This window comes from Phyllobates terribilis, unplaced genomic scaffold, assembly GCF_046119375.1.
Source record: "Phyllobates terribilis strain yellow unplaced genomic scaffold, ASM4611937v1 Scaffold_2__4_contigs__length_985480577, whole genome shotgun sequence".
Classification (NCBI taxonomy): Eukaryota; Metazoa; Chordata; class Amphibia; order Anura; family Dendrobatidae; genus Phyllobates; species Phyllobates terribilis.
In genome coordinates this window covers 143979184-143998600 of record NW_027362762.1, presented here as the reverse complement: position 1 = coordinate 143998600, position 19417 = coordinate 143979184, and the positions used below count along the sequence as shown (strand labels likewise).

General features: G+C 45.1%; 1 protein-coding gene across 5 annotated transcripts in view; it reads right to left on the bottom strand.

The window, feature by feature from the left end:
* The window catches only part of TNS2 (tensin 2), a 180121-nt gene that overhangs the window by 65725 nt on the left and 94979 nt on the right, over nucleotides 1-19417 (bottom strand). For 3 of the 5 annotated variants that reach the window (XM_073662925.1, XM_073662927.1, XM_073662926.1), the window contains exon 2: nucleotides 12764-12869. The exons of the other annotated variants lie outside the window; for them this stretch is intronic. In XM_073662925.1, the coding sequence (XP_073519026.1) occupies nucleotides 12764-12869 (106 nt within the window). The remainder of the gene's footprint in view (nucleotides 1-12763; nucleotides 12870-19417) is intronic. 5 annotated transcript variants of the gene reach the window in all.

Below are 19417 nucleotides of genomic sequence, written 5' to 3'. Positions count from 1 at the left end.
TCATTTCTCACTTCTCGTCACGGACTGCGCCCATATCTGCGCTCACCCGTAAGGGAGCAAATCCCAAGGTATGGTCATCCGAAGCTGAGGAGGCCTTCCTTTCCCTGAAACAAGCCTTCTCCTCTGCCCCTGTGCTGCACCGTCCGGACTGCAACAAACAGTTCTACCTGGAGGTTGATGCCTCCTCCTCTGGAGCCGGAGCGGTGCTCACCCAGAAGTCTTCCTCCGGGAGAATGGTAACCTGCGGCTTTTTCTCTAAAATCTTCTCCTCCTCTGAGCGCAATTACTCCATAGGAGACCGAGAACTGCTTGCCGTTAAATTGGCGCTGGAGGAGTGGCGTTACCTGCTTGAAGGGGCTCTATACCCGGTGATCATCTATACGGATCACAAGAACCTGGCATATCTCCAAAATGCCCAGAGACTTAATCCACGTCAAGCCCGGTGGTCTTTGTTCTTTGCCCGCTTCGATTTCATCCTTTATTTCCGCCCGGCGGACAAAAATGTCAAAGCTGATGCCTTGTCCAGATCCTTCCTGTCCTCCGACCAAGAGGAGGAGCCTATGCACATTATCGACCCCTCCAAGGTGATGAATGTGGCCCCCTTGGATTTGACTCGTCTTCCACCCGGCAAGACGTTCGTGGCGCCTCCAGACCGTGAGAGGGTTCTTCGCTGGGGTCATTCTTCTAAACTAGCTGGCCATGCCGGCCAAAAGAAGACCTTCCTACTCATTTCCCGGCATTACTGGTGGTCTACCCTGCGTAAGGATGTGGTAGACTTCGTCTCTGCCTGTTCATCTTGTGGCCGCAACAAAATTCCCAGACACCTTACCAGCTGGTCATCTCCTGCCGCTTCCCATACCTGTTGCCCCGTGGCAACACATCGCTATGGACTTCATTACCGATCTTCCTGTCTCTGCCGGGTGTACTGTCATTTGGGTGGTCGCGGACCGCTTCTCTAAAATGGCCCACTTCATTCCCCTGCCTGGTCTTCCGTCTGCACCTGAGCTGGCTAAGGACTTTATTCGCCATATCTTCCGTCTCCATGGCCTACCCCTCCACATCGTGTTGGATCGAGGGGTTCAGTTTACCTCACGCTTCTGGAGAGCCACATGTAAACTGCTGGACGTCACCCTGGACTTCTCCGCCGCTTACCACCCTCAGTCCAATGGTCAAGTGGAGTGGATCAATCAGATCCTTACCAGCTATCTCCGGCACTTTGTTAATGCCCACCATTCTGATTGGGTGGACCTCCTTCCTTGGGCCGAGTTCTCTTATAATAACCACGAGAGCGAATCCTCTTCCAAGTCCCCGTTCTTTATTGTCTATGGCCAGCACCTCCGGATTCCGCTCCCTGTCTCCGTTTCTGTGGACAACCCTGCTGCGGAGTCTCTTGTCAGCGAATTTTCTACTATTTGGGAGAGTACCAGGTCCGCTCTTCTTCTGTCCTCTGAGCGGATGAAGAGATATGCTGATAAGAGACGTCTGGATCCGCCTCAATTCCGTCCGGGAGACAAGGTTTGGCTCTCGTCCAAACATGTGCGGCTCAAAGTACCCTCCTTCAAGTTGGGCCCTCGATTCATCGGTCCCTTCGAAGTCCTCAGGCAAATTAACCCTGTGGCCTACAAATTAAAACTCCCGGCCACCCTACGGATTCCCAACTCCTTCCACGTATCTCTCCTCAAACCCGTTGTCTTTAACTCTTTTTCCAATAATCCAGGTGCCCCTCCTGCTCCGGTTTCCGCTGATGACGTCTTTGAGGTAGAGAGTATTCTGGCCTCCAAGAGGGTAAGAGGAAAGACCTTTTTTCTGGTAGATTGGAAGGGGTTTGGTCCTGAGGAGAGAACTTGGGAACCCAGGGAGAACATCAACGCCCCGCTTCTCCTTGAAAAATTTCTTTCTGGCCAAAAAAAGAGGGGGCCTAAAGGGGGGGGTACTGTAGCATCGGCGTCTCTGCCCCGTACTAGGCAGAGACGCCGTCCCTCTCACCTCCCCGCTCCTGGCGCGACGTCCTCCAGCGCTTCTCTCCCCGCTGCTTCCGGCATGCGCTCCTTCCCCGGCAGTGTGCTTAGGGCGCGCGCTCCCCCTCTCTTAAAGGGACCGCGCGTGCCGTCCTAAGGAGTCCCCGGCCAATTGCCGGAGGACCTCCCATATTTTAGGCACCTCCTCCAAAATGGAGGAGCCCGAGCAATGTTGTTGCAAAGCCTTCACTCTGCTTCAGCCCTCAGGTTCCGTTACCAGTTACCAGCCAGTCACCTGCCAGATTCCTGCTTGTTACCTGCCAGTCACCTGCCGGATTCCTGCCTGTTACCTGCCAGTTACCTGCCTGATTCCTGCTTGATACCGGCCTGATTTCCGTTTACCTGCTTGCAAGCCTGCGGTCCGACGGTCTGCTTTCCTACACCTGTCAGTCTGTCTATGGACCAGCCTGCTCGCTCACCTGGGAGCGCTCATCTGCTACCTCCCTGCTAGCCTACCTGGAGGCTCCGCCGTCACTTGCCGTGACCACCTGCCTGTCCAGAGACTCTCGCCTGCTCACCTGGGAGCGTTCATCTGCTACCTGTATGCTAGCCTACCTGGAGGCTCTGCCGTCACTTGCCGTGACCACCTGCCTGTCCAGAGACTCTTGCCTGCTCACCTGGAAGCGCTCACCTGCTACCTGTCTGCTAGCCTACCTGGAGGCTCTGCCGTGACTTGCCGTGACCACCTGCCCGTCCAGAGACTCTCGCCCGCTCACCTGGGAGCGCTCACCAGCCACCTGCCTGCTGTCCTTCTACCCAGAGACTGTCCCTGTCACTTGCCGTGAGTACCCGTCCTTTTACCCAGAGACTGTCCCTGTCACTTGCCGTGACTACCTGCCCCTCTACCCAGAGACTGTCCCTGTCACTTGCCGTGACTACCTGCCCGTCTTCCCTGGGAGCCACCCGCTTCCTTACATGGACTGCCCCCTTGTATAGTTGCACAGAGGTTCCACCTCCCAGACCCGTTACAGTGAGGGCTTATTTTTTGCGCGCCAAGCTGACATTTTTATTGATACCATTTTGGGATAAATCCGATGTTTTGATCGCCTGTTATTGCATTTTATTGCAATGTTGCGATGACCAAAAAAACTTAATTCTGGTGTTTAGAATTTTTTTCTCGTTACGCCGCTTGCCGATTGGATTAATTCTTTTTTTATATTGATAGATCGGGCGATTCTGAACGCGGCGATACCAAATGTGTGTGTGTGGGAATTTTTTTTTATTATTTTATTTTGAATGGGGCGAAAGGGGGGTGATTTAAACTTTTATATATTTTTTATTTTTTTTATATTTTTAAAGCCATTTTTTTACACTTTCTGCATGCTTTAATAGTCTCCATAGGAGACTAGAAGCAGCAGTTTACTGATCGTTTCTACTGCATACAGGTGACGAGCAGATCTCCTGTACGCAGGAGAAATGCACCTGTGCTATGAGCGCTGACCACTAGGTGGCGCTCATAGCTACAGAGACATCACAACCACAGGGGTCTGCTGCAGACCCCGGGTTGCCATGCCCACCCATCAGTGAATCGCAATCACGTGACGGGGTCACTGATGGGCGGGGCTAAGGCAGTGCTTCCGGCGCGGCGCTGTTAAATGCCGCTGTCAGAGATTGACAGCGGCATTTAACTGGTTAACAGCCGCGGGTGAATCGCGATTCCACCCACGGCTGTTGCGGGCACGTGTCCGCTGTAAGAATCAGCTGTCATGTGCCCGGTTCAGTGCGGGCTCAACGCCGGAGCCCTTACTGAACCGAGGGTGATGGTCTGGGGCGTACTAATATGCCCCAGGCTTTAAAGGGGTTAAACCAGGTTTTGGCACTTTTGGCAGTGTGGACAGATGCCAAGTAGTGATGAGCGAGTATGTTCGGTTAACCCTTTCGGCGAGTATACTCGTGCGAGTACAGAGTATCTTCAGTGTACTCGGTTATATGTTTGAATCACTCCCGTGTGCATGATTTGTGACTGTTTGACAGCTTTAATATATGTGAGGAATGCGAAAGAAACAAGCATTCCTCACATGTACAGGAGCTTCTCACTAAATTAAAATATCATCAAAAAGTTAATTTATTTCGGTTCTTCAATACAAAAAGTGAAACTCATATATTATATAGAGTCATTACAAACAGAGTGATCTATTTCAACTGTTTATTTCTGTTAATGTTGATGATTATGGCTTACAGCCAATGAAAACACAAAAGTCATTATCTCAGTAAATTAGAATACTTTATAACAACAGCTTGAAAAATGTTTTTAAAATCCGAAATGTTGGCCTACTGAAATGTATGTTCAGTAAATGCACTCAATACTTGGTCAGGGCTCCTTTGGCATTAATTACTGCATCAATGCAGCGTGGCATGGAGGCGATCAGCCTGTGGCACTGCTGAGGTGTTATGGAAGCCCAGGTTGCTTTGATAGCAGCCTTCAGCTCGTCTGCATTGTTGGGTCTGGTGTCTCTCATCTTCCTCTTGACAATACCTCATAGATTCTCTATGGGGTTAAGGTCAGGAGAGTTTGCTGGCCAATCAAGCACAGTGATACTCTTGTTTGTAAACCAGGTATTGGTACTTTTGGCAGTGTGGACAGGTGCCAAGTCCTGCTGGAGAATGAAATTTCCATCTCCAAAAAGCTTGTCAGCAGAGGGAAGCATGAAGTGCTCTAAAATTTCCTGGTAGACGGCTGCGCTGACTTTGGCCTTGACCATCACTGATTGTGGAAACTTCACACTAGACCTCCAGCAGCTTGGATTGTGGCCTCTCCACTCTTCCTCCAGACTCTGGGACCTTGATTTCCAAATGAAATGTAAAATTTACTTTCATCTGAAAACAACACCTCGGGCCACTGAGCAACAGTCCAGGTCTTTTTCTCCTTGGCCCAGGTAAGACGCTTCTGGCGTTGTCTACTGATCATGAGTGGCTTGACAGAAGGAATGCGACACTTGTAGCCCATGTCCTGGATACGTCTGTGTGCGGTGGCTCTTGAAGCAAAGACTCCAGCAGCAGTCTACTCCTTGTGAATCTCCCCCAAATTTTTGAATGCCCTTTCTTAACAATCCTTTCAAGGCTGCGGTTATCCCGGTTGCTTGTGCGCCTTTTTCTATCACACTTTTTCCTTCCATTCAACTTTCCATTAATATGCTTGGATACAGCGCTCTGTGAACAGCCAGATTCTTTAGCAATGACCTTTTGTGGCTTACCCTCCTTGTGGAGTGTGTCAATGACTGCCTTCTGGACATTTGTCAAGTCAGCCCCGTGATTGTGGAGCCTACTGAAACAGACTAAAGGACCTTTTTAAATGCTTTGGAAGCCTTTGCAGGTGTTTTTTGTTAATTATTCTAATTTACTGAGATAATGACTTTTGTGTTTTCATTGGCTGTAAGCCATAATCATCAACATTAACAGAAATAAACACTTGAAATAGATCACTCTGTTTGTAATGACTCTATATAATATATGAGTTTCACTTTTTGTATTGAAGAACTGAAATAAATTAACTTTTTGATGATATTCTAATTTTGTGAGAAGCACCTGTATATTAGGATGGGGGGATATTAGTACAGAATTGGGGGACATTACCCCTATAACAGTGTCAGCAGCAGACCCACTCCCCCATAACAGTGCATCATGACCAAATTTTTTGCTTCAATTTTTTTTATATTTTCCTCCTCTAAAACCCAGATGCGTGTTATAGTTCGAAAAATATGGTATATTAAAAGGCAACTTCAAATCTTTGATACCCTCCACACAGGACTTACCGTATTTTTCAGATTATAAGAAGCACTTTTTCCCCCCAAATTTGGGAGGAAAATGGGGGTGCGTCTTATAATCCGAATGTAACTTAATAGGGGTGCGCCTGCGGTGAAGGCAGGGTCACTGATGCAGGAGGCCGGCAGCAGCAGGAGTGGGGTGATGCTGTGGGCCCTGGGCTGGGAGGAGGGGGTGTACCAGTGTTGCGAGGCTGCGGGCACTGGGCCGTCTGAAAATGTTGGCAGTGAGCAAAGTCCCCGAACTTCCTATTGATTTCCCTGTGGTGGACTTCAGGAAAATGGCCACCGGAGGCAGCACATGCTCAGACTGAGATCTTGGCTCCCGAGAACTCAACCTGTGCTTGCGCCGCCTCCGACAGCCATTTTCCTGAGGCCCACCACAGGGAAATCAATGGTAAGTGCAGGGACTCTGCTCACCGCTGATATTTTCTTACAGCCCAGGGCCCACAGCCTCACAGCGCCGAGACACCCCCTCCTCCCAGCTTGGGGCCAGCCGCATTGCCCCACCCCTACCCCGCCGCCACCAGCTTCCTGCACCAGCGATCTCATCCCACGGTAAGCTACGGTAAAATTGAACAATAAGACGACCACCATTTTATTAAAAACTTTTTTTTTCCTATTTTCCTGCCCAAAATTTAGGGTACGTCTTATGGTCCGGTGCGTTTTATAGTCCGCAGAATACGGTAATCTGTCACAAGGATTTATGATTTACTACAAGATCTGAGGAATCTGCTCTAGAGACAGTGAGAGCATCAGGTCTGGAACAATAAAACTTTCACACTTATCCAAGCTAATGAAGAATTCATTCTCTGAGCTCAGTTTGTTGGTTTGTTTGTTTAAATGTCCATTTATTATGTTACGTCTCTGCTCTTTTTGTGTATATATTTGTGTGTCTTCAGATACTTTGTTATACCATGCCTGATGAAGAGACCTAAGTAGTCTCGAAAGCTTGCTTTGTAACATCACTAACAAACTTTTTTCATTTTAGTTAGCCAATGAAAGGTATCAAAACTACAAGATTATTATTTTGCTTCTCCCACTTAGAACAATCAATCGTTTCAACTGGCTAACATGGTACCAAAACTTTTTTTTTCCTTTAACTGTTATTGTGAAACAGCAGGGGTGCCCATTGCAGATTTTATAACGGTGTCTAGCAGAGAAGAGTTCCTCCACCATTTTGGCACCAAAAAAACTTACTTTCTTTGCCAAAACCAGTTGGAAAACAATTCCACGCCATAACAAATAGTGATAGAGATGTTTTTTCCACCGTAAAACTTTGATGGAAGAAGCACCATAGTGGCAAACTAAGAAATTCTGGGAAACACACAGTAATGTTCAAGAAGCTCCTCCTATCTCAAACTCCCATTGACATGAGAGAATGGTCTATATGGGAACCTGTCACTTTGATAGACTACACCGCTGGTCCATCAGTGTGAGGCACGGACGTGGTCTGTTGCTAAAAGAAAGTGTCAGGGTTGATTCCTATTTGTGTCACATACTAAAAGCCGAACATTAAAATTTCCCATAGCTGGGAGTCAGAGCTAAATGTGGTTTAATGGGAAAATTGGAAACTCCTCATGTATGGTTTACAGGAAAAGTCAACAACTTAACTATGAGCGTCTGTTCTATGTGACATTGTGACAGTACCCTGCAACATGAACTCTCTCCTCGTGTTACTGACCACCAAGGTTTTGGCTCACAAAGGGCTCAATTGAGACTGACTGACCTAAATTTGGAGTCCTACAAATCTCAGTGCCACTCATTAACTGAGGTTTAGCTGCATTTTTAATCTGGGAGGCTAGGAACAGGGTCATGTAGAAGGTCAGCGTGAAATTCTACCAAATATATGTCTAGGTTTATACCATGCATATAAAACCATGCACATGGCTAACTTCATCACTAGCTGGCAAGGAGACAACATGGCAGATCTGTGAGAATACAGAATAATAAAACTGGTGCAAACACACAGAATCAGTGTCTATAGATCAACTGATTCTGCAATTGGCCAGATTATGTGGCGAAGAAAAGTCATTGTCAGCAACACGTCTCTTCACATAACCTGTGAATGTGCTCCCGACCGACAACATACAAACTGTGTGGGGACTAAACCATCGTATAAATAGCCGTTCAGTCTCCATACAGTTGTGTAAAAAGGGCTTTAAAGTTCGCTATTTGACTTGTTATTTTGCTGATCAGTGCTCATTATGGGCAAAAAAAATCTCCTTGTGTAAATCCAATTTATGGTACTAATGGCAGAGGGGCACGGTGAGTGCAGGAAGCCACCCGTGCGCCTGAATCCACACGGACGTGGAGGGATCAGGCCGCAGAGGGGACCGGCCCCTAAACTAGTGGAGAATAATCAGGCTCAGCTAGATAACCGGAGGCTGCTGTATTTGCAAGGTGCAACAGCCAACCACCACAATTACATCACCGAAAAGGTGGCCGCATAGAGTCCAGGGGATTGCAAGTCGCCCGACAAGACCCGAGGCTACCGGCTTGTGACACTGATTGTGAGGTGCAGGGCAGGAGGGTGAGAGTCAGCGCAGGGAAGACGACCGGGAAAGGCACATAGAACGGGGTCCCGTTTAAGTACTCCTGAGAGACTTGAGAGTTGCTGTACCCCTTCCCTGGTGGACACAGGACGAAGTGGGAGGTTACACACTGGCCCTGGTAACCTGGAGTCTTGAACAACTATGAGTAAACCTGAAGACTGCACCCCACTGTGTCCTTGAATAATTGCTGCGCCATCACCAGCCCTGCACTACACAGCACCAACAACATCTACCTCATAAAATCCCCATCCACTGCCCTGGAGCTTAGCTCTGCCTGTGGAGAGCTGAACCAACTCTGCTGCGTCACCATCAGCTCCAGAGGATCTGCACCGAAGCGGCGGCCCCATATAGCCGCATACCACAGGTGGCGTCACGAACATTATTATCCTAAAAACTTTATTCCCCTTTACTCTTTAATCTTTAATTGACTGCCCTGGGTCACAGACCGGGTCACTGCCACCGTGACATCCCCAGCACCGAAAGGCCCGGCTACAGAGTACCCCACGGCCCAAGGGGTGCGTCATATCCACTATGTCAACATGTCATGTTATTAATTTTGTGTATGCCATGAACAGCATTTTTTTACCACGTGCTGACATTCATACGCTGCCATCTTGGCCTATGTATTCTTTCCATAAACCTTGGATGGTTGTATATTCAAGCAGAACAAATAATTACTTGGGGTCCCACTGTTAAAATCCCAAAACGGGTTCCATATCCCCCATTTGAATGATCATGCAGGAGAACCACCAAAAAATGTAACTGTTGCACTGACAGAGGGAATAATACTAATAATAATCTTTATTTATATAGAGGCAACATATTCTGCAGAATTACAATTCATAGTTCTGTATTGTATATTCATCAGTGCAATAGGGAAGATATGGAGGAATATTGCACACGTGATTCCACCACTGCACTCAATTAGGTACATGGGACCCCTGTTTTTTTTTTTGTGAATGTTGGGGGTAGCGATCACAGATAGTGATCATACATTTATCATCTATCTTATCATGCTCTTCATAGGCCAACCAAGTAATTACACTCAGTGATCTGGGATCGCAGTTTGTACCCTGGAGCCTTTATACACAGGGGTTGTCCCACGAACAAAGTACATTCTAATCACTAACCCACAATGGATGTGTTCCTGTGTTGAGGAGATGTGGTATGATCAGACCATGTTCCTGCATGGTCAGACACAGCCATTATGCAGGACACAGCAGGGGCACATTTATAAGATTATCTCAGCACAGAAATATTTTTTTAACAAATCCAATTGTGGAAGTTATTATTCTAAGATGTATTGATTAAAATGCGCTTTGTTCTTGGGAAAACCCATTTCATTCAGTAACTGGTCCCACACAACAATTCTTTACTGCGCATGAAAAAAATGGACAACATATATTTACATGTGGCAAGTACCTGAACCTGAGATTAAGTTCTTTGCCCACAAGAATGGTGTAAATTATGAGAATCAGTCTACTTGTCATGTCGCAATACAGCAATTTTGAATAAGATACCCTTTTATAGACATGGATGGTCTGTATCAGCAGACGACTGTGCATCCCAACACATCGGAGGAACTGCAGAAATCAAGGACTGAGAACTGGAAAAAGTTTACCTGATGTGATTATTCCTAGTTGCTTGGTGATAATTTTGGTGGAATTAATGGCCTTAGCCACAATAAAGACCTCAATCTTGTGGTATCAAAACTGTAGACTGGTGGTACCTGTGATTATGACACCATTTATACCAATTGGGAAACCAATTATGACCCAGAAAATGTCCATATAGTTACATAGTTACATAGATTGAACAAAAGACCTAGGTCCATCAAGTTCAACCCTTTTCCACCAATTATATACATTAACAATGGAACCCTATTGCATCTTAAGGTGCCCATACACCTTGGATAAATCTTTGCCAAGCGTTAATGTGATCTCCATTGGAAGAGTGGAGAAAGCGACTGTGAGAAGACTCCTCTGGTGGTGGCTTAACTGGAGCAAAGTAAAAGGTTCAGGAAATTAATTTCAAACCGATTGATCCTTATTTTTTTTTTTGCAACATCATTTGTGGGGAGGATCACACACATATTAGATTGGTCGCCATAATCGGGGGTTCTTTTGGCAGCCTTTAGACTATCTTAACCATCTTCTGCTAGCGTGACATGGCGGTCGATTGATCGCTTACTGATCATTTTCGACAAATGTTTGACAGTGTTATTGTCGCAGGGCTGCTGATTGAATTAAACTTTAACTGGAATGAATTAGCAGGATCACCAACAAAGAGTTAAATTCTGATGTAAAGCCCCAGAGACAATTAATAAGAATGGGTTTCACTCATTGTACATTGAGTTCCAAGAAAGCATATAGATAAATAAAAACAGGTGGTGAATAGACTTCTTTATGAAGCCCTGAATGGAATAAATATCCTCAACCCGGGTGACAATCACACATGGGCTGTATACTTATTTTATGCACTTCAGAACAATTCTCAATCATAAAAAGCCCAATGTCAATCTATGCAATGAAAAATAAGTGGGGTGCACAAACTAGTTTCATGCATTACATGTCTACAGTCATCTAATATTGATATCATCTTCACATACATCAGCTTGTGACAACTGTACAGGTATTTTGGCTTTAACGACCCTGTTTCCCTATAAGAAAATTGGGAGAAATGTCAATCAAGCCAATCCGAGAAGGGATGGACATCTAGTTGACATTTTTCCCCAAGAAAGACAATGTTTCTTTCAGTTTTGGAAATCTTTGTAGTATGGGATCCTGTCTCTATTTCATGTTGCCTGTGGTTTGGGCAGCATAACAAGTTCCAGTTGAAGCAGTTCCTCCACAATGGTCATTAGAGGGGTTGACGAAACAAAAAGAAAAGTTCCCCAGGAACTAGGCTCTATGAAAAATAACAAACTAGTTGATTCTCTCCTACCAGCACTCACCTGGATCCTGTGCAGGCTGCTAGCCGCGCCAGCACAGTAAGTGGAGACATCACTATTTCACCAGCTGAAGGACCGCTGCAGCCAGTGACTGGCTGTAATGCTCAGGTGACTTGAGCAGTGCGTCATCAAATGTTTTTCAGTTCAAAGTCACTTGACCGCTGCCGCCAATCACACAGGAGTACAATGGCTGGTGGAATGGTGACATCTGCACTTCCTCTTGCAGCATGATAGGATTCAAGTGGGTGCCGGTAGGCGAGTATCAATTAGTTAATAATTTTTACAGATTAATAAAGCTTCTGAAGAACTTTTCTTTTTGCCTGGACATCAGAATAGGAGATAAATGATAGATAGAGCTTCCAGTGCAGTTTGTTCCTCCGCACTAAGTGACTGTGGTGAGAAAAAGTTTTAATGGAGAGTTAGTGAAATGTGCACCCTGCCACTCTAAGCAATGACTATATGTAGACAGCTGGGTACAACATTACAGGTCCCAGATGTGGAGATTCCTGTCATCAGACATTTACTGTCTAGTGGTAAGGTGAAAAATGTCCATCATGGGAACACTCCTTTAGGTGTGTTGTCTAATTTTGAAAAACTAATTTCAAATAACTCAATTAATAAATACTGATGTTGCAGAAAGGCGTTTTTCTGTTCAGGAACCTTATCTATTAGCAGAGATGGAGTACAACTGCAAAGAGTCTCACTTAGCTGTGCAATGAGAACGGTGTAATGCCCTATTTCTCCTGTGGAGGCACTGAAGGAATATTGCCCTCACCGACAAAAGCTGATCGCTGATGGTCCCACTATTCGACAAACATTGATCAGCTTATTGCCAGTAAACTCTTCCAACAATAGGAACTTGGACAAATCCTTTAAATCCTAATGAGGAAATGCCAGTCTGTATCACCATCGTCAGTCCAATCTCAGCAGAACATGTGGTGGACTTTGTGATACAGAATCCTATTTCTACATTTTCTGCTATGCTTTGCCAGAATGGTCAGAGTTGAGTATGGGTAGTATTAATTACCATATTGTCCACAACGGACAACTAGACCCAACTTTAGGGACGTTTTAAAACTCGACTTTTATTTGTTAATTATTAAAATAAACAGAACCAAACAAATCTTAAAAACACACTAGAGTGTCAGTGTTCTTGCTATCTTATTTCTGCTCCTACAGATCGGCCACCAGTTGGCTCACAACTAGAAATTCCTTCATTCATCTATCATCATGACTGCAGTTCATGATTTCTACTAAACTCAATTGGGTCACTGGTGCTATTTCTCACTAGTGTGTTTTTAAGATTTGTTTGGTTCTGTTTATTTTAATAATTAACAAATAAAAGTTGAGTTTTAACACGTGTCTAAAGTTGGGTCTAGTTGTCCCTTGTGGACAATATGGTAATTAATATGAGTTATCCCTATGGGGGTGTGAACACCTTTTGTCAGGAATTGAGTATGGGTAGTAGTCACTGCTTACCTCTGCAGACACTGCCTTGGGATACGACCGGCTCACTACAGGCAGCACACAGCCTTTTCTTTTTCAGTACTTTCTCATGGAAAATGTGACGTTCACCCCCCGTGGGCTGTAGAGGAAACAACATCAAGATTAAACATGACCACAAGTCTAACAGAATCAGTGGGAGACTAAAGTATTACAATCTTTGTACCAAGAGATTGCTGAAATTATGGGTTTGCAAAATATTTCCAGTTGTGCAAAAAAAATGAAAACTATTTTAGAATTTGAAGAGTAAGGTATTAAAAGTGGGAATAAAATGTTATACACTTCATCAGCCGCATAAAGTAGAAGGAATGTTGATGATTTTGAATCATATCGCTTCCAGGGGAACTTATCTTTTTTCCCAAACTTTTTTTTTGCAGCCTTTTGATTTGACAGTGCTTAATTTGGATTGCATTCCTTCAGGATCTGCTTCTAAGAAGTGACACGCGCCTTCATTTCTCCCAACAGGTCTTTTTCAAGACCTCTTCAAGAAAAAAAAGCTCAAAAAAATTCCTTGTATGGACAGCAAAGTGGATTTCCAATGGAAATGAACAAGAGTTTTCCAAGTGGTTTTCAAGCAATGTGAACATTGCCTAAAGGAATGACATTGGAAATAATTTTTTGGAACCAATGGCTACCAAGCTTACAAGTATTCTCCAGGCCTGCTAAGGTTTTGCAGGCTTTACAGAAAAATTACATTTCATACACCTCCGCACAATCAGAGGAAGCTAGTCACATGAATCAGCATATTAAAAAGAGTTTAGAAAAACATTTAAAATACCCTATCAAATACTTCTGAAAAGAATGTTATACATTAACCGTGATCTCTTATTCGAGACTGCAATTATCTGCCAGAGCAAAGAGCAGCTAGAAAGTGCTGGTAGTGGCTCAGTGGTTATCAGTACTCTCCATAAATATATTTGAAGGATTTTTGGCTTCCCATGAAATTGATGTGTATGTTCTAGATCAGACCTGGGCAAAGTGCATCCCACGGGTCACATGCAGCTCTTTGGCTGTTCTGGTGCAGTCTGTGGTCCAGAAAAGCTAAAGGACTGGAAACAGAGGTGTCCTGCACCACGCGGCTCCTCCTGCCCGGCGTCTCACTGACACTGAAATCTGCATCCTTGGGATGCAGTTTCCGATGAGCACAATAATGGAACATGGAGCTGTCAGCAGCCTATTCCACCATGGAGCCTGTGCATCTGAGAGGCAGCAGGCACAATGACGCAACTACATGTGCCTTAAGAAGCCTGTGTGGGGACATCAAGCTGTACCCTAAGGGGCCTATGTGGGGGCATCATACTGTGTCCTAAGGGGCCTATGTGGGGGCATCATAATGTGACGCGCCCCCTGGGGGATGTGGGGTACTCGATAGCCGGGCCGGTCGGTTCTTTTTGGGGTAGTCACGGTGGCGTGACCTGGTCCGTGCCCAGGGCGGTCAATAATTAAAGAAAAAGAGGGGAATAAAGTTTTGGGGATAAGGTTTTGTGACGCCACCTGTGGTATGCGGCTATAGGTGGCCGCCGCTGCTGTTCAGATCCACTAGGGCTGTTGGTGACGCAGCAGAGATGGTTCAGCTCTCCACGGGTAGAGCTAGGCCCCAGGGCAGTTAAGGAGATGATTCTAGATGTTGGTGTTGTAGTGCAAGGCAGGTGAAACAGCAATTAAGTCTAGGACACAGCAGGTGCAGTCTTCAAGTTTTTACTCACAGTTTTTACGGTGCTCCAGGTTACAACTGCCAGCAGGTTATAACTGCCCGCCGAGTCCTGTGTTCTCCGGGGAAGTGATCCAGCCAACTTTCAGATAACTTGGGTGCACTTGAACGGGACCCCCTTCTTGTGTACCTTCCCGGGTGGTCTCTCTGCGCTGGCTCTCGCCCTCCTGCCCTGCGCCTCACACACAGTGTCCCGAGCCACTGGCCCCAGGCCTTGTCGGGCGACGTCCTCTTTATCCCTTGGTCCTATGTAACCACCTTTTCAGCGAATGTGTGTGGTTTTTGGCTACGGCACTTAAAGATACCGCAACCTCCGGTTTGCTAGCTGAGTCTTGCAGTCCTCCACTAGTCTGGGGCTGGTCCCCTACTGCAACCTGATCCCTTCACGGTCAGCGTGAACTCGGGCGCACGGGTGGACTCCACACTTCCCGTGCCCCTAGGATCCTCTCTCTCTCTCTGGAGCCTTTCTCACTGCTCCGGTCTTCTCTCTTCACTCTCCTACTGGGCCCCTCTGACTGGACCCAGCTCCTCAACGGTCCTCACTAACTGCGCTCTTGCTCCTAGAACCTAGGACCCTTCTAGATCTTTCTACCCTTCCTTTTATACTCTCTGTCATGTGACCCACGTCACTAACTGTCGCTCTACGTGGTCCCCTCTACCTTCAGTCCTCCCTTCAGTGCTCCCCTAAACTACTTCCTCCACCCACCTCCTCTACTTAGTTCCATCCTCCAGACAGGGACCAGGTCTGTGTTCTCCCTCAGGAGTAATCTTGCCCTTCCCTAATGGAGTGGTGTAGTGTTGGATGTGAGTGTGTGGGTCCCGGGTAGTGCTCCCTCCTTACCTGAAAGAGGGGCACCACACCTCTGGCTGAGATGCAGTACCTCTGTGGCAACTGGACCCACAGGTGAGCCACATAATACTGTGCCAAGTGGCTCTGTGGAGACATCATTCTGTGCAGGGGGGTAAAAGGGGTTACTATTACATAAGAGGCCTGAGTGGGGACATCATACTGTGCCCTAAGGGGGCTGTGTGAGAATACCATACTGTGTAGGGGGGCTGTGTGGGGACATCGTACTGTACAGGGGGGCTGTGTGGGGACATCATTCTGTGCACGGTGGCTGTGTGGGAACATGATACTGTGTAAAGGGACTTTGTGGGGACATCATACTGTGTAAGGGGACTTTGTGGGGACATGCTGTGTGGGGACGTCATACTATGTAGGGGGGCTGTGTGTGGACTTCATACAGCGTGGGGGACTCTGTGGTGACATACTGAGTGAGGACATTATACTATGTAGGGGGCTATGTGAGGACATCATACTGTATGATGGGACATCATACTGTGTGAGTGGGTTTGTGGGAACATCATACTGTGTGATGGAACACCATATTATTTGAGGGGATTTGCGGGGTCATCATACTGTTTGAGGGGCTTTGTGGAGATATCATACAGTGTGCGGGGGGGACATTTTGGAACATCATACTGTTTCAAGGAACATCATACAGTTTAAGGGGCTGTGTGGGGACATCATTTAATGTGCGCAATTGAGTGCTGACATCATACTGTCGGTGGGGACTGTGGGAGCATCATGTTGTGTTGGGAGCTGTTGATCAAGGTACAAGGGCTGAATATCAGGAGCAGTATGATTTATAAACTTTTTGAAAAGCAGTAAATTATATAGTTTTGATTTGCTGCTACAGGTAAGTTACAATAAGCCCTATCGTAACATGTATTACAAGTAGCAGCGAGTCAATGCTTAATTCTGCTCAATATTAAGTTATTAAAATTAATATAAAACAATAATAATGAGCAGAATTAAGTTTGTCAGATTGGTTCATCCCTCCACCATAATCACAGTCTCTCCTCTGGCCCCTTGAGAAAATGAATTGCCCACCCCTGTTCAAGATTGTTAATCCTATTGGGACTGATGTGAATGGTAAAAATCTCTACAGGATTATGACTATGTTAGCGCTATAAGAACAGCTAAAAAAAAAATAAAATAGAAAAGTGTCCATGGGGATTTGGAATGTCAATCCATTACATGTAGTTCAATGAACACTGTGTAAAGTTCATCCACTTTGTACTGGTGCTACACATGAATCAAATATAAAGCAGTGGGACATATTCAGATCAACCCATCAATAGAGAATCTCTAAATTGGACAACCCAAGGTGGACAACCCTCTGAATATAAATACTCCATTCTAAAATTGACCACATAACAGAATCTAGACGGACCTCATGATAATCAATGGGGTCCCTCTGCTTGAGTCAGCATCAATTATGCAACAAATCCATTACTTTACATTGATTCCATTCTTCTGTTCCTAAAAACAGAACAGACAAACGGAATGTCAAACCACAAGAGTGAACATAGTCTTAAGGACCCCATATACATTAGACTAACATCAGCTGAATCTGCTGATATCGGTGAGCTAATATGTATGGGGGCTTCCCGACTATTCCCCAACAGATGATGTCGGAGGAGACAAGGATGCGGTCTGTTCGATTTTGGGCTGCCAATCGTTTTGTTCTTGGCTAGATAAGCCACCACCAGAAATGTCTGGCAGAACCTCTCTCGTAGAGAATACAGGAGCGCTCGGTAGAACGAGGGCTCCTGTGTATGTGGGGGTCGGGAGAGATGGATGCCGAACGAATGATCGCACATGTATACACAGGGCTGTGGAGTCGGTAAGCCAAACCTTCGACTCCGACTCCTCAATTTCCATGACACCAACTCCAACTCCACGACTCCGACTCCTTCATACATGGCTCATGTTTAAGTGATAAATTTACTGTAGCACAGATTCATCTCAGCTAAAAGTCTAGACCCTTAGATCAGGACTAGGATAGACATTTATAGGACATTTCATAACTTTTCCAAATTCTTATGAAAAATATTCCCCACAAACTGCATTGAACTACTGCACCCAATTTATTATTTACTTTAGGAGTCGGAGTCGTTACATTTTATACTGACTCCGGCTCCACGACTCTGACTCCACAGCCCTGTGTATACATAATTACTTTGCACAGGTATTTATATTCACAGTAGACTGATGACAGAAGAATCTATAATTTATACACTATGGCATCATGACAATAGTGGAGAAATCATCTAATCTTCCCATGTGGTTCCTGCGTATACAGTACTAGTATCACTCATGTATATCAGTATAAATAATGAATTTATACATGCATTGGATACTTTATACAGTTATATGAAAAAGTTTGGGCACCCCTATTAATATTAAGCTTAATGTTTTATAAAAGTTGGAGTTTTTGCAACAGCTATTTCAGTTTGATTTATGTAATAACTGTTGGACACAGTACAATAAACCTCATTTCAAGGCAGAAACATTACTAACAGAAAATGAGCAATGTGCATTCAAACTAAATTTGACAGGTGCATAAGTATGGGCACCCTTATCATTTTCTTGTTTTAAATACTCCTACCTACTTTTTACTGACTTACTAAAGCACTTTTTTTGGTTTTGTAACCTCATTGAGCTTTAAACTTCATAGCCAGGTGTATGCAATCATGAGAAAAGCTACTTAAAGTGGCCACTTGCAAGTTGTTCTCCTGTTTGAATCTACTCTGAAGAGTGGCATCATGGGCTTCTCAAAACAACTGTCAAATGATCTGAAAACAAAGATTATTCAACATAGTTGTTCAGGGGAAGGATACAAAAAGCTGTCTCAGAGATTTAACCTGTCAGTTTCCACTGTGAGGAACATAGTAAGGAAATGGAAGAACACAGGGACAGTTCTTGTTAAGGCCAGAAGTGGCAGGCCACGAAAAACATCAGAAAGGCTGAGAAGAAGAATGGTAAGATCAGTCAAAGGACAATCCTCAGACCACCTCCAGAGAGCTGCAGCATCCACTTGCTGCAGATGGTGTCACTGTGCATCGGTCAACTATACAACGCACTTTGCACAAGGAGAAGCTGTATGGGAGAGTGATGCCAAAGAAGCCGTTTCTGCAAGCACGCCACAAACAGAGTCGGCTGAGGTAGTATGCAAAAGCACATTTGGAGAAGCCAATTTCTTTTTGGAAGAAGGTCCTGTGGACTGATGAAACCAAGATTGAGTTGTTTGGTCATACAAAAAGGCGTTATGCATGGCGGAAAAAAAACACAGCATTCCAAGAAAAACACTTGCTACCCACAGTAACATTTGGTGGAGGTTCCATCATGCTTTGGGGCTGTTTGGCCAATGCCGGCACCGGGAATCTTGTTAAAGTTGAGGGACGCATGGATTCCACTCAGTATCAGCAGATTCTTGACAATAATGTTCAAGAATGAGTGATAAAGTTGAAGTTACGCAGGGGATGGATCTTTCAGCAAGACAATGATCCAAAACACCGCTCCAAATCTACTCAGGCATTCATGCAGAGGAACAATTACAATGTTCTGGAATGGCCATCCCAGTCCCCAGACCTGAATATCATTGAACATCTGTGGGATCATTTGAAGAGGGCTGTCCATGCTCGGCGACCATCAAACTTAACTGAACTGGAATTGTTTTGTAAAGAGGAAAGGTCAAAAATACCTTCATCCAGGATCCAGGAACTCATTAAAAGCTACAGGAAGCAACTAGAAGCTGTTATTTTTGCAAAAGGAGGATCTACTAAATATTAATGTCACTTTTCTGGTGAGGTGCCCATACTTATGCACCAGTCAAATTTTGTTTGAATGCAGATTGCACATTTTCTGTTAGTACAATAAAGCTCATTTGAAGGCAGAAACATTACTGTGTCCAACAGTTATTACATATATCAAACTGAAATAGCTGTTGCAAAAACACCAATTTTTATAAAACAATAAGCTTAAGATTAATAGGGGTGCCCAAACTTTTTCATATGACTGTATAAGTATAGGATACAAAGATATATTTTTCCTATAGGAAATCTTGTGTGTG